General features: G+C 35.9%; 1 protein-coding gene and 1 pseudogene across 4 annotated transcripts in view; one reads left to right on the forward strand and one right to left on the reverse strand.

The window, feature by feature from the left end:
* Positions 1-10,434, forward strand: part of PNPT1 (polyribonucleotide nucleotidyltransferase 1) — a 41,162-nt gene extending 30,728 nt beyond the window's left edge. For 2 of the 3 annotated variants that reach the window (XM_087436738.1, XM_087436739.1), the window contains exons 19-29: positions 1,254-1,360; positions 1,796-1,867; positions 1,960-2,023; positions 2,398-2,481; positions 2,809-2,892; positions 3,780-3,886; positions 3,974-4,029; positions 5,048-5,126; positions 7,196-7,243; positions 8,828-8,982; positions 10,206-10,434. In XM_087436738.1, the coding sequence (XP_087292864.1) occupies positions 1,254-1,360; positions 1,796-1,867; positions 1,960-2,023; positions 2,398-2,481; positions 2,809-2,892; positions 3,780-3,886; positions 3,974-4,029; positions 5,048-5,126; positions 7,196-7,243; positions 8,828-8,982; positions 10,206-10,215 (866 nt within the window). In that variant the 3' untranslated portion in view covers positions 10,216-10,434. Of the gene's footprint in view, positions 1-1,253; positions 1,361-1,795; positions 1,868-1,959; positions 2,024-2,397; positions 2,482-2,808; positions 2,893-3,779; positions 3,887-3,973; positions 4,030-5,047; positions 5,127-7,195; positions 7,244-8,827; positions 9,114-10,205 lie in introns of those variants that run through there. The other variant, XM_004435667.3, reaches the window with a different exon arrangement.
* The window catches only part of LOC147915962 (uncharacterized), a 200,201-nt pseudogene that overhangs the window by 168,533 nt on the left and 16,613 nt on the right, over positions 1-15,055 (reverse strand). The gene's annotated exons all lie outside the window — the stretch shown is intronic.

The raw sequence follows: 15,055 nt of genomic DNA on the forward strand, positions 1-15,055 counted from the left end.
GTCCAATAGGCAAGTTGGCTCTACAGATCCAGGACTTAACCAAGAGAAACTAGGCAGGAGGGATAGATTTTTAAGTCATCAGCATTATAACTGGCTGGAAGATTTTATCAAAATCTTGGAGAGGAAAAATCTTTCTAAGCAAAATCCAGAAACCATGATTGCATATAACTTTAAAAATTCTGTACAGGGAAAAGAACTCACAATAAACAAAGTCAACAGACTAGGAAATAATATATTTCATATTTATGTTTGATTTACTATAATAGTCTACATTTATATTTAACGAAGATCCACTGTCCGTAGATTGAAAGAGCGCTTACAAATAAATCAATAAGAAAAAGACTAATAACCAAGAAGGAAAATGGTTGAAGGCCATGAACAGGCAGTTCACAGAAAAAGAAAGAAAAATGGTTTATAAACATGAATAAAAAGTTCAACCTCACTCATAAAAACAAGAATCAAATTAAAACCAATAAGCTACCATTTTTACCCTTTAGATGGGCAAAAGTAAAAGATTTGAAAAAATTAACAAGAATGTAGAATAGCAGGCTGATATATATATTGCTGGTAAAAGTATAAAATCTATACTCTTGGGAAGGCAGTTTGATGGTATAACAAAGGTAAATCCACACACCCTTTGACTCAGTAATTCCACTTCTACTGTGTGACTGATAAACATGTACAAGGAGTACTATGCAGCCAATCAAAATAAGGTAGAGCTATGTGTGGTGGTATGTGTCAATATCCAAGATGTTATTAAGTAAAAAAGGCAAGATGCAGAATAGTGAATGCATTTAGTATGCTCCCATGAGTAAAGAAAATAAAAGATTACACTTACATTTATACTTTTGAAATTTTTTAGGAGGATACACAACCTAACGATGCCTATCGTGGGGAGGTAGACTGAGGGGTTCAGGCTGGAAGGATTTAGCAAATATATGGTTACTTTTCAAAAAAAGAAGAAAAAGAAGGCACTAAAGCAAAAAGGCAAAGACACTGATTAAGAGTTGAGTTTGCCATTATTAGAGAGGTTTTTGTTCAGAACAATGATTACCTGTTAGAATTGTTTTCAGGGACTTTTATTAATAAGAACAAATGAGGTAGATGACTTGCTAAGACCTTTCCAGTTTAGTTTTGATGATTGTCAATTTAGAACACCATCCACTTACATTAAAGTAAATGTCAACAGAATGATAAATACATGTGTTAGGCTGATGTACACATTACACACAAGTTCTTTTTCTCAATTATAGGAGTTCCAATTTCATCTGCTGTCGCAGGTGTGGCAATAGGATTGGTCACCAAAAACAATCCCGACAAGGGTGAAATAGAAGATTATCGTTTGCTGACAGATATTCTGGCAAGTATATTCACAATTTCAAATACTTAATAGTGAAGAGTACACATACTTTACAAGCATGATATGCTTAGAAGAATGCTAGTACTAGAGAAGTAGAGGTCCTTGTTCTTACTTTCCTCCCTTGCATATTCGTGTTGGATTTCATAGGATGTGAATTAAAAATATATATTACAGTATAATATCCATAATGGCTAACCTTAAGATGATCGTAATTAATCCTTTTATGGGGGGAAACGTGATCTAAAAATAAAGTGATTTTCTGATGAGATATTTGTAACTTAAAAAACGTCACAAATTGGAAGCAGTAGTTAATGTAGAAGATATTTCTTTGTGTGTAGTCTCAGAGGACATGGTTTGGTTTAATTGCCCTACAATGACTATGGGTGAATTTTGTTTTTGTTTAAAACTATATCATAATTTCTTAAATTCCTTAAGGGAATTGAAGATTACAATGGTGATATGGATTTCAAAATAGCTGGCACTAATAAGGGAATAACTGCATTACAGGTAATTTTACACACATTTTGTTTCATTTTTGTAATATTTAAAAAATGTCATGAATCAATATTGATGTAATTTTTTTGGCTTTTCCGTATTAGGCTGATATTAAATTACCTGGAATACCAATAAAAATTGTAATGGAGGCCATTCAACAAGCCTCAGGTAAACGAAGCCAGTGTGCCTGATTCTCCTTTCATCATTGTCTAGTTTGTTAATGGGAACTAAAATTCTAATTAGGCTTATTATAAAATATAGAAAATGAAATTTCATGTAACAACCAAGATCAAGTTATTAGGCATATGACTAACCACCAAAGTGGCAGACCAGTTAAAGTTCAATTTTTACAAATTAAGTAACTCTTTAAGATAGGATTTATGGAGAAGGAAATTGGAGTAGAATTGTCAAGGTAAATGGGATGGGAAGAGCTTTGATTATTAAGCTAAGGAGTTTGGATTTTACGCCATAAAAACTAAGAATACTGCTATATCTAATCATATTTATTTTATGTAGTTATAATTATGTTTTATCTCTTATAGTGGCAAAGAAGGAGATATTACAGATTATGAACAGAACTATTTCAAAACCTCGAGCATTTAGAAAAGAAAATGGACCTGTTGTAGGTAATACATTAACATTACTGATTTCATGATAAGGTAAACATTAAGATATGAAAGTATATTACTATTTTTACATATTTTTTAATTCCACACACAAAACAAAAATATTTTAAATACTTTTATAGTTAAAATACTTTAAATTTAGGGGAATATTCTTAGACGTTAGAACTTTCAGTAATTTCAGTCAAGTAACAAACCGTTTTTGTATTTCATACTGAAATAGTTTTACATGTGTCTAGGCCAAAAAAGAAAATCTTGAGTGAGCGGGACATGTTTTAGGTTCACAAATGTATTTGAACTATTTATATTTTTGTCTGTACTACCTTTCAGAAACCATTCAGGTTCCATTATCAAAACGAGCAAAATTTGTTGGACCAGGTGGATATCATTTAAAAAAGCTTCAGGCTGAAACAGGTAAGAGTTGTATGAAGTTGGGGTTTTTTATTTAATGCTAGACCATGTAAGTTGGCCACTCCATCCCTATTGTGTTGCTCCAAAAGTATATGTTTGAAAAATGAAAGACCAAGAGAAAAGGATATAACACTGACATGTCTTTACTGTAAGTTTTTGTATGCCTCTTAATAAATCAGCAATCATCCTTAAGTATATTCAAGAAGATGGACTTAGAATTCATCAGTTTTTTTGCAACATTTTAAAATCAAACATTTAGAAAAATGTTTAGTTTTGCACTTTAGAGGAGTTTTGGTTTAATTTTCGCTTACTATTACTCGGGCTGTTTTTCACTTAATCTTATTTATTTAAGGAGTATGTGTAGAAACAGCATGCTTTAATTTGTTTTTTCTGGAAGCAACCTTTGGGTTGCCTAGTACTTACCAGCTTTGAGGTTACTGAAAGATAGTGAGAAGCAGAGTCACGTTAGCCAGTTCTTAAGATTGAGAAACTGACATGATTTTGTCCCTCATCTGTTTGCCACTCTACAGGGTAAGAGGGCAAAAGAAGATGAGGAACGGGTTCTAGTATAGTTTTTACTCATAATTGAGAGCAAAACCAAACTTTCCAAAATTGGAACTTACATGCCTTATGCCACAACATTTATAGACTCCAAGAAAGCGGGAACTTGAGCTCACTGTGGTATCCCCAGGGCCTAGCACCTACATAGCAGGTGTGCAATGTGTATTTGTTGGTGAATGAATCCCTTCATTCCTAAAGCAGTGACTAAACAGGGCATAACCCTGCTCAGCTACTTCCAGGTCACTCACCTGCTCTCACATCTGCTTTTAAGACTAGTCTCCACTGGAACGAGCAAGTTAACTTTAATAGTTAAATTATCTTTTTAAAAGGTGTAACTGTTAGTCAGGTGGATGAAGAAACATTTTCTGTATTTGCACCAACACCCAGTGCTATGCATGAAGCAAGAGACTTCATTACCGAAATCTGCAAAGATGATGTAAGTATAGATCTTATAATAGTTACTTTTTTCTACTTTTTGTTGCTGTTTTCTTTATGAATCTTATGGCTTATTTTGCACTTACAGCAAGAGCAGCAATTAGAATTTGGAGCAGTGTATACCGCTACAATAACTGAAATCAGGTAATACCAAGTATTATGCTGTGCTGTGCTGGTTTTTATAAGATTTATATTACAAGCCCATGTTAACTTCATATGTTTGCTTTATTTACTTTGAACTTCTAAGGTGTTTAGATTATATGTCAATTACCATATAATTGTTAATTATTTTTAAGGTATAACTTTATTTTCTACACTAGTTTGTAGATTTTCAGTAGCATGGTTCTGTGATTTCTAACTGAGTTTTCTTTAACCAAATTTCCCACCATTTTAATTTTCCCAAAAAACAGTAAACAGGCCCAAAATAGACTTAGCAATATTTCCTATCTCTTTCTTCTTTTTCTTTTTTTGGTAGTTTCTTATTGGTTTATTTTAAAGATAGTACTACTTAATGCCTAAGTAGCCCATTTTTTAAATGCCAGTTTCAACCTCAAAACATTTTTTTACCAGTTAAAAAGACTGGATTTTCAGGATCAGAAAATCCCCTTTTAAAGAAAAAAAAAAAAGACTTTATGAGATGTAGCATGAATGTTCAAAGCTACTTGAAATGAACAATAAAAGTCAATGGGATAATTTGTTTAATATCACCCGTGAAAGGTAAGACATGGGATGGCTTACTTTAGACTAGAGCAAAAAAGGAAGAGCAGTTTTTAAATAAGTCTCCCATTTTCTCAACCTCCTTCCTTAAATCACTACTACTTAATAGCTTGATGATAATTCTACAGTATTTTAAAATATTTAATGTCATTTTAAAATTTTTTGGAAAATATTATGAAGAGAAACCCAGAAGAATATACTAAAAGCTTTTCACTGCACATTTTTATCTTTTCTCTGTCCTTTGATTAACAAGTATGTAAATATAGGGTATATTTTCAATTGAAAAAAGAAGTATCCCTTTTAGATAATCATACTTTTTATAGTTATAAAAAGATGTACTAGAGGGTTTGTTTTTTTATTTTGTTCTCCTATGAAAACATAATTAGTGTTTGATTATCAGTAGATTTACAGATACTTGTTTTAACTAGGCTTATTTCTCTTGCAGAGACACTGGAGTAATGGTTAAACTATATCCAAATATGACTGCAGTACTACTTCATAACACACAACTTGATCAACGAAAGGTAAAAAAAAAGACAGAATTGATTATTTTTAAAACTACCTTAAAATAACCATAGTGAAATTACCTAGGTTGATGGGAATTGTACACTTTGTCCACTCCTAGCCTAATAGACAAAACCAAGAATGACAGAGATGCTGCTGACAAAAGGTTTTACATTGTTTACTACAGATATTTGTTTCCCCTTCCATGATGGAACAGAAACACTCTTGAGTGTTTTAAGGTAAAATAACATCTAGAGTTAACACACAGCAGTTACTAAAAATATCTAGCTATAGCCCTTTTTCCCAATTTTCTTGACCAACCAATCATGGCAAGATAATTCTTAGGGATGTTTTTAAATTTATTTAATCTTTGTTGTAATATATACATTTGGAAGGCTAAGAATATGAAACTATGGCAGCAGAGGAATAATAGGAGTGTCTGTTTTACCAATATAAAGCTATAGAGACTAAAAGTGTATTACTGGCCCAGAAATAGACAATCCATGCAACAGGAAATAGAGACCAAAAATAAACCCAGTTATATACATGGAGATATAGTACATGCTAAAAGTTGCATTTTCAGTCAGTGAAAAAACAAAGGTTATTCAATAAATCATATTAGTACAACTGGTAATCATAAAGCAGGATCTCTACTCTTTTTATACCAAAAGCCCATGTAGATCAAGGAGTAAATGTAAAAAAAAATGTAAATGTAAATGTAAAAAATGTAAAAAAAATGTAAAAAAATGTACCAAATTTTGGTACAAAAAATGTACCAAAAAAAAAATACCAAAAGCCCATGTAGATCAAGGAGTAAATGTAAAAAAAAAAAAAAAAAAAATTTTTTTTAAGGTGGTGAGGGAAGAAAAAATCTGGGCATGAGGGATGGGAGGGTTGAGGGAGGACACGTATTTTCTTCTCAAAACTGTGGATATTTTAATAATCTTGGGACTGGGGAAATCTTTTTCAGCCTTGATATCAAAGCCAAAAGTGTAAATAAATTGATAAAATTTGACGTTATAATTTTTTTTAACTATATGGCAAAATTACAATAAGGTTGAAAGACAAGCAGCAGCTTAGGGAAAAAATGCTTATAACATATGACAGAGGCTTCATATACAAAGGGCTTGTATAAATCAGTAAGAAAGATGAATATGAAAATAAATAGGAAAGATCAAAATCAATAGGGGGAAAAAAATAGGAAAGACAAATATCAATAGCAAAGAACATGGATAAATCACTTTTTTAAAAAGCCAACCAAGATATTTAATATCTACACTAATTTTTTTAAATGAAAATAAAACCAAGTTATCATTTTTCAACTTTTAGATAGTTGAAAATTTCCAATGTGTTTAAGTATGGAGAAAAGATGGACGTTCTCATACACTGTTGATAGGAATGTAAATTGGGACAAACTTTTTGGAGAGTTTGGTCAATGTGTATGAGTACCTTTGGACCTAGAAGTTCCACATGTAGGACTTTGTTCTGAGAGGATAATTAGAGTAGATGAGTATATAATCATTGCAATACTGCAATTTATTTTTCCTCAACTTTTTATTTTCAACAATTTTAAACCTACAGAAAAGTTGAAAAAAAAAATAGTACACCGAACACCCATATATACCTTTCACCTAGATTCACCAGTTATTAACATTTGCAACACTGGAATTTAAAACAAATTAAATGCCATCTTTAGGAGATTGGTTATACAAATTATATCATTTGAATACTCAACTGTAATGCTTCACTTATTGATATGAAAAGATGTCCTCAACATATTATTGAATGAAAAATCAGCATATTATAAAACAAGCTCAGTAAGGTCCATTTTTACAAATGCAACATACACAAAATAGACATTTGAAGGGATGCTCAGTGGACTGTTAGTAGTAATTATCTACAAGTAGAGGGGTTTGGGATAATTTTTACTATCTGGATACTTCTGTATTATTTTAAATCTTTATAATTAACAGATTTTATAATCAGAACAATCAATAAAGCTGTTTTCCACTTAGGAAAAAAATGTGTACTACCATGGATATTAGGTAATTATGCAAGACAACTAATAAATCAACATGTTCTCTTTCAGATTAAGCATCCCACTGCCCTAGGATTAGAAGTTGGCCAAGAAATTCAGGTACTTGTATTCAAACTTTTAGCCTTAAAGTTGTAAATTGTACTTGAAGTTTCAGTTATTTGTTTCAAAAAGTCAGCTAAAAGAATCAGTATATGTGATGCATATTGTTTATATGCTGTGCTTCTTTTTTAACTGCAGGGTTGCCTAAACAGACTCATTAAGGATTTAAGACACAATTCTTTCTCAAGGAGCTTACCGTTGAATTAGAACAACAGTCCATCCCCTTTAGAGCTTTTAAAAATACATGAGGTGGGGGCCGGCCCCGTGGCTTAGCAGTTGAACGCATGTGCTCCGCTACTGGCGGCCCCGGGTTCAGATCCGCTTGTCTGGCCATGCTGAGGCGGCATCCCACATACAGCAACTAGAAGGATGTGCACCTGTGACATACAACTATCTACTGGAACTTTGGGGAGAAAAAGGGAAAAAAAGGAGGAGGATTGGCAATAGACGTTAGCTCAGGGCCGATCTTCCTCACCAAAAAAAAAATACATGAGGAGGTCAGTGATGGCTATGCCAAGTCAGTGATTTGGAAACAGGACATGAGAACCCTGATAATGTAACTTTGTTGAAGGCCTTGAATGTCATATTTGAGGAGTTGAGACTTTAATTGCTTCTACACTGTTTGAGGCTAAAAGTTTTTAGGTTTGTTGAAAGCCATGTTTTTCAGTTCTAGAATTCTGATAATAAAATTGATCTTTTTTATAGTCCTTTATGAGTGGATGACAGAACTCATTGCCAGTCTGTTTTTTTTTTTTTTTGCGTTCCAGTTATACTTAATACCCATGACTTGAGTAACTAAGCCTTCTAGTTTATTCCCAATCTGTAGTCCCATTGTTGAAAGTAGCCTCCAGGGAAAGATGAGAACTAAAACACATCTCTGTATAAAGTTGTTTTTTAACATCAGAAGGGACTTAAAAACCGCCACATATCCCCCTGACTTTCATTGTCTAGGGTCAAGCCAAGTAACCTCCAGTGTGATAGTCCTTTGAGCAGTAGTCCGAGTGACCTAAGTGTAATCCTATATAGTTTGTGGCACAGTTAGGCTTAGGAAGCCCTTGTCTAGATTCATTCACTATGGCTTTGACTGTTCTTCCAGTATAGGCACCTGGCCTGGAGAAAATAAGAAGGCACAGATGAGTTTAACGGATTATAATTGGGCAACTAAATGCTCCTGTCTCTTCTTTTTTTTTATAATCACTACTTAACCAAATTATATTTATTAGCATATAGCTCCACTTAGCACTGAGTTATCCTTTCGGTGAACAAGTAAAAACATTAATCATTGCTTTATTTAGACCATGTAAATTTAAATATCTTTTAATAATTTTATTTATTTCTTTTTCCCCAAAGCCCCAGTAGATAGTTGTATGTCATAGCTGCACATCCTTCTAGTTGCTGTATGTGGGATGTGGCCTCAGCATGGCCAGAGAAACTGTGCGTTGGTGCGCGCCCGGGATCCGAACCCGGGCCGCCAGCAGCGGAGCTCGAGCACTTAACCGCTGAGCCACGGGGCCGGCCCTAAATAGCTTTTAATTTGGATGTCAGTCAATGTGCTGTAACTTTAAATTTGATTCTTTAACACAGGTGAAATACTTTGGGCGTGATCCGGCTGATGGAAGAATGAGGCTTTCTCGTAAAGTGCTCCAGTCTCCAGCTACAACTGTTGTCAAAACTCTAAATGACAGAAGCAGTATTGTAATGGGAGAATCTGCTTCACAGTCATCATCTAATTCTTCCCGGTGATTTTTTTTTTTAAAGAGAATTCTAAAGTGATATTCTGCAGAGCAAAATTTCAGTAGTATCTTCTAATGTATAGATTTATATATAGTATAAATATATTCTAATGATTTGTATTAAAATGTTCATTTTACGTGGGCCATTTTTTATTTCAAGAGTTACCTATTATTCTATTTACATTATAAATCAAATATTTATTATCAAAAGTAAACCATTTATACATCTTAGAAAAGATTATCCTTTAGTTCCTGTAATTCTGAAATATCTGGAAAACTTAGAAATAATAGATTACACTTGCTACTATAATGGATATCTTCCTACATATCTTATTTTTCTTCTTTATATGCAGTAGTGAGTGTATTCTTATTCGTCTTATGGCTTACCTTTTTGCCCAACAGCTTTACTTGCCTACGACTATTTCACAAAGTGGAACTTGCCATATTCAAAGTCAGTGCCTATTTCTTTAGTACACTCACTAGATATAGTAAGGAGTTGAGGGAGCTAATTTGATCTGTTTTTAATGATATACCACCTTTCAAATTGGTCACAAAACCATAAACATAGTAGAGCAAATATTATAAATGTGATCCTAACTAGAATGAGGTAGTATGGTTTTCAAACTCAAAAAAATTATTTACTCATCAAATAGAAGTAGGTCATTTTTTGAGTGCATATGTTGCTAATGTATGGATGTTCTTGGTATAAGGGATGGAGGAATCATGATTTTCAGTTAAAAATGTTTGAAACAGTCATGTATAGAGGCTATTAATACAGTTATTAGTAATAGCTGTAAGATGTTCATTCTCATCATTTAATATATCACATTATAATTCCACAAAGTAAATGGCTCATGGAAGTCATTATTTAGAGTATGCAATCCTTTTATAAATCTGATATTTTTGTAAATTCATGACTCAGGGCTAACTAGCTCATAAAATATTAAAAATTAAGCTGGCCAAAGATTTTTTAAACATGTGTATTTAAGCCAATAAACACTGATTATATATCTATAGTGAATAAAATAGCATGTTAGGCAATGTTGATATACTTCCTGAAATACTGAAAATTGAAAATGAAGATTAAATGCTTTGTACATTTGATTGTTCTATTTTATAATAGTGACAAAATTTTTTATTCTCACTTTGCCTTCTGTTTAAGACATATCCATAATGGTAGAATTTCAAAATTATAATTTTTCTTTAATTTTCTACTTTCTTTTTCAAAGGGACTCCTAACTGCTAATAAGATGGAAAAATGAAGCTAGTTCTCAAACTCTAGAGACCAGTACTGCTACAAAGTGACAGAACAGCTCACTAATCACAAACCACCAAAAAGATCCCATTTCCATTTAAACCAAGAGCCCATACTTGATGTCTGAACTTTTCTTATTGTTGTCTTCATTCAAATCTTGGTAATTTACCCTACTTTCCAATAAAGTTTTTCTGTGAGGGTTATTATATGCTAAAAACTCTAATTTATAATGACTCAAATCAAATTGAGTGCCCATCTTTGGTAGTGAGTGCAATATAGGTACTTATAAGACTTTTTCCTTCATATTCTTTGTTATTGACACCCTTCTGTTACAGAACCAGGCTCATTTTGCCTGCTGCACAGTATGCCAATCACCGAGACAACAAGTTTTGCAGCACAGAAAGGGTTTATTCACAAGGCTTACCAAGATGGGAAAACAAGTCTGAAATCCACCTCCTCAAAAATGGGGATTAGGGATATTTACGGGATAAAGGGGCAGGGTGGTCTGAAACATGGGGATAGATGACTGGAGGTAAGGAAAAGATCTATGCAAGCAGAGTCAAGCTTCATGGCTCTTCATAGGATGTATGTTCACAGAATGGCAGCATTAGCATGATCTGAGGGTGGAGTTTTCGGACCCTGATGTCAAAGGGTCACCTATGGGACATTTGCACAGGCTTAGTTGATGGGTTGATGGTCTCGACTGGCCTGAACTGGACAAGGAGTTGACTCTCAGTTCCTGAAAAACAACTTAAGTACCCATTACCATGGTAACTCGAGTCAGAGATGTTATCTATAAGAAACCTGGTGGGATTCTGATAATATATTGCTTATCTACATGACTTTTAAGAATAATTATTAATGGCTATCTGGCCACCAGTTTCAATCCCACTATTCTTTGATCATTCCTCATTCTTGAGGGATTTGGGGTGATGACCAATCTTGCTACTTCCTGCTGAATTGGGGCATAGATCTGGGTTAGAAGAATGGAACAGTTTAGCACTCATTTGGAAATAGTCTGTCTCTGGCTTGAGGTTGACATTTTGCATTATTAGAATTTTTGTACCTTGTTCAGCAGTTTTGGTACAACATCTAAAAGCACATTTTATAATCAAGTATGCAACCAGAAGGAGAAGTATAGACAACCCAAATTTTGAGAGTCCCTGCAGAACAGATCTGATCCCCTGGGGAATCCAAGAGAATGGTCCTGAAAACCAGTCTGGACTCAGCATCTCTGGGGATACTTGCTGTAGCCAGGTAGCCTGTTGTCTGAGTTTCTCTACATGAGTCTCAACTTCTGATGAGGTGTTAATATATATGCAACATGATGAGTTAGCTATTGCACAAACCTCTCCTTGTTCGGCTAGGATATAGTATGAAGCTATCAAATAGTCCAGGACGACCCTTGCCGATAATGCTCTCTGCTGGGCTGCTACTGCCTGTGCAGTTTCATTGATGAGTATCCCAAAGGTGAGAGAGAGACTTTTTATCGTGCTCGTGGGCTGCAACAACCCACCAAGGCAATAAAGTGTGTCCAAAGAAATACCCAGCACCATCGTCTTGAAAACTAGGCAGGTAACTGGTAGCATCATCTGGCATGGACCTCTTAGTTCTGGAAAAAAGTTCTAAAGAACTGGCCCAATACCGGGTCTCTCCTGAGCTATACATAGATATAGGTGTAGTCAGGTACCCCAAAAGACAGTACCCCCTGTATGAGCCAAGTAGCCAGGCAACTGTAGGCCCAATGCTGATGATCAAACCCACAAACAAAAATATAACCAGGTGGGGCACATACTGCCTGGATTCCTGGAATAAGCATTTGAACTCTTGTGTTATTTAACCAGAAATCTGTTACTTCTTTAGAGCACTCAGGGAAACTTCCCTTTGAAATTATGGAAAGATTTGAAAGGAATTTGTTCATGATATTAGAAAGATTTCTTAGCTGTGTAAAATAAGCTGTCACCGTAGATATATACATGCAGGGTATGGGAGAGTGAGGATGCAGTAGCCTCACTCTATAACTTATGTTTATTGGTGGGCCGGAATAATTACAGTTAATGTTTGGTATGCTGGTAAAGTTTGTTACAGGGATTACTAAAGGGTCCTGATGTTCACGTACTGAGTGAACTTTCTGATGACATATCCAACATTCAGTGAGGTTTCCAGCTTTTGCCAAAGACTGGGAAATTCTCACAAGTGAATTATCCTTCCAACAATAAACAGGGATGAAATAAGTGATCAGGGAAAAGATGAAACCATACCTTAAAATCATGATTGTTAGAGGAGTGGTTCTAAAAGATTAGCAATAGACTGTGGAGTTACTTATCTGGTACTTGCAAAGAAAATGGTTCAACCCTCGTAGCACGCCAGTGAATGCACAGCTAGTCTGCAAGAAATGGAGAAATATGGAAAAGAGAGCAATTATTAAAGTGCGGCTGGGATGTAAGAAGCCCAGTTGGCCTTCGGCACTTCTCTCATGACCTAAGACTTTGGCTGAATTTTCTTCCTTTTCCTGAAAAGTAACTTTAGGTCAGTCAAAGGTTCGCAAGAATAAGAGGCAGGTAGTGAGGAGAAATCAGTGTCTGGGTATGGAACCAGCTGAGGTTAGGATGATCTCAGCTATGATATTCATCCACGGCATCTTTCCTGTTTCCCATGGTGTTTCAGTAGATGGGACGTGGTGGGTCTGACAGTTCTCCTGGGACCAGCATGACTTGAGTATGGTGGATCCATGGCTTAATTCCTTTCAGCTTTATCGAGGAGTGGGTTGCCAGCAGCACTTCATAGGGCCCAGTCCAGCGGGGGTGGAGTTGGTCCTCCAGATTTGCTTGTTTCTCCAGGACACAACTGATACAGAGGAACATCTGTGGGATACATTAACCTGCTAGAAGCAAACCCGTGTAGAGCAGTTAGAGTAGCTCCCAAAGACTGTACATACCTCAGTATCTAGTTCTTTAATCCAAGTTCCCTCTGGATCCCCCAAGCCATATTTAAAATATAGGAAGGGTCTCCCATATAACATTTTGTAGGGTCTCAATTGGAGCTTGCTTGTAGGCGGTACCCTGAGCCAAAGCAGGGCAACTATAAAGGCTTTGTCTCAAGTTAAATTAGTCTCTTGGCAAATTTTAGCTCAAGACTTTTTAAGGGTGTGATTCATTTTTTCTGTTTTGCCAGAAGACTGTGGCCACCAAGAAGCATGTGGTTTCCAGTGAATATTCAGGGCACCAGATATCTCCTGTGTAATCATTGCTATGAATGTCCCTCCACTGTCATTCTGAATAGACATAGGTAATCCAAACTTAGGAATTATTTCTTCTAATACAGCTTTAACCACTTAAGGGGCCTTTTCAGACCTGCAGGGAAAGGATTCTACCCAGCCAGAAAATGTCCACAAATACCAGAAAATACCTGAAATTCCCAGAGGCTCTTGGCATCATTGTGAAGTCAGTCTGCCAATCTTCCCCAGCTCCAGTGCCTCTGGATTGGACTCCTTTTAATATTGGTGGGGGTCCTACCTTTGGGTTATTTTGGCACATATCATTCCTTTCTGAATCACCTTTTGAATGGTCCTTTGCATATCTGGTCCTATAATGAATTTCTGAATCCACTGGAAGGTCGCATCCCTCCTGTAGTGGCTGCTCTGATGTATATGACTTATTACATCTTCCATAAGATGTTCAGGGACAAGAATTGTTCCTTGCCTATTATAAACCCATCCTTCTTTGGTGTACCAGTAGTCGGCATCCTGAGAACAGGCAGGACCCCAGTTAAATCCCCATTCATTGGCCCTATCTAAGTCTTCAGGAGAGTATTTTGGGTGGCATTTCATCAAATCCTCTTCAAGAATCAGAACCATTATCAGGGACCTAGGTGCTTTTGTCCTGGCTGCTAGTTTTGCAGCCTTATCTGCCCAGTTGTTTAATTGGGTAGTCAGTCAGATTTCTGGTGTCCTGGACAGTTGACAATGGCCACTGCTTTTGCTTCTAGGACATCCTCTAGTAAGTCCAAAATTTCTTTAGCATGTTTAATCTTTTTTCCTTCCAGATGGCTCCATGGGCATGGACCACTGGGAAAGCATACTTGGAATCAGTAAAAATGGTCACTGTCCTGTCTTGATGAAAATGGAGGGCTCTCATCAGAGCTATAAGCTCTGCTTTTTGCACAGAGGTACCTGGCGGAAGGGCTTCTGCTTCCAGAGTCTTTTGATGGGTTACCACCGCATATCCAGCTTGGCATTGTCTTTGCTCCATGAAGCTGCTCCCATCCATGAACATCTCAAAGTCTGGGTTTTCCAATGGCCGGTCTGTCAGATAGGGACGGCTACAATAAACTTGTTCAATTATCTGAATACAATTATGTACAGGTTCTTCAATACTAGTGGGAAGTAGAGTGGCTGGATTTAAGGTTGAGACCACTTTCAGAGTGACATTAGGATTGTCTAGTAGTATGGCTTGATACTTGCCTAGCCTCCAAGAGGTGAGCCAGTATCCTCCCTTTTGTTCCAAGAGGAAACACACAGTGAGGAGTGTGCACAGTGGTGGGCTGACCCAAAGTAAACTTCTCTGCCTCCTGTATAAAGTCACAAGTGACTGCTACCACTCTCAGGCAGACAAGCCATCCTTTAGCTACTATATCCAACTGTTTGGAGACACAGGCAACAGACCTTCTCATGTAACCCAGATTCTGGGTCCATACCTCAAGGCTAATTCCTTCAAATGGCTTTCTAATGTCTGGGAGGCCTAGAGCAGGGGTGGTAAGCAGCTTCTCTTTAATGGTTTGGAAAGCTTTATATCATTCTCCAGTCGAATTGATTCTCCAGTCGAA

This window comes from Ceratotherium simum, chromosome 11 (genome assembly GCF_057802395.1).
Source record: "Ceratotherium simum simum isolate JZ-2026a chromosome 11, ASM5780239v1, whole genome shotgun sequence".
NCBI lineage: Eukaryota > Metazoa > Chordata > Mammalia > Perissodactyla > Rhinocerotidae > Ceratotherium > Ceratotherium simum.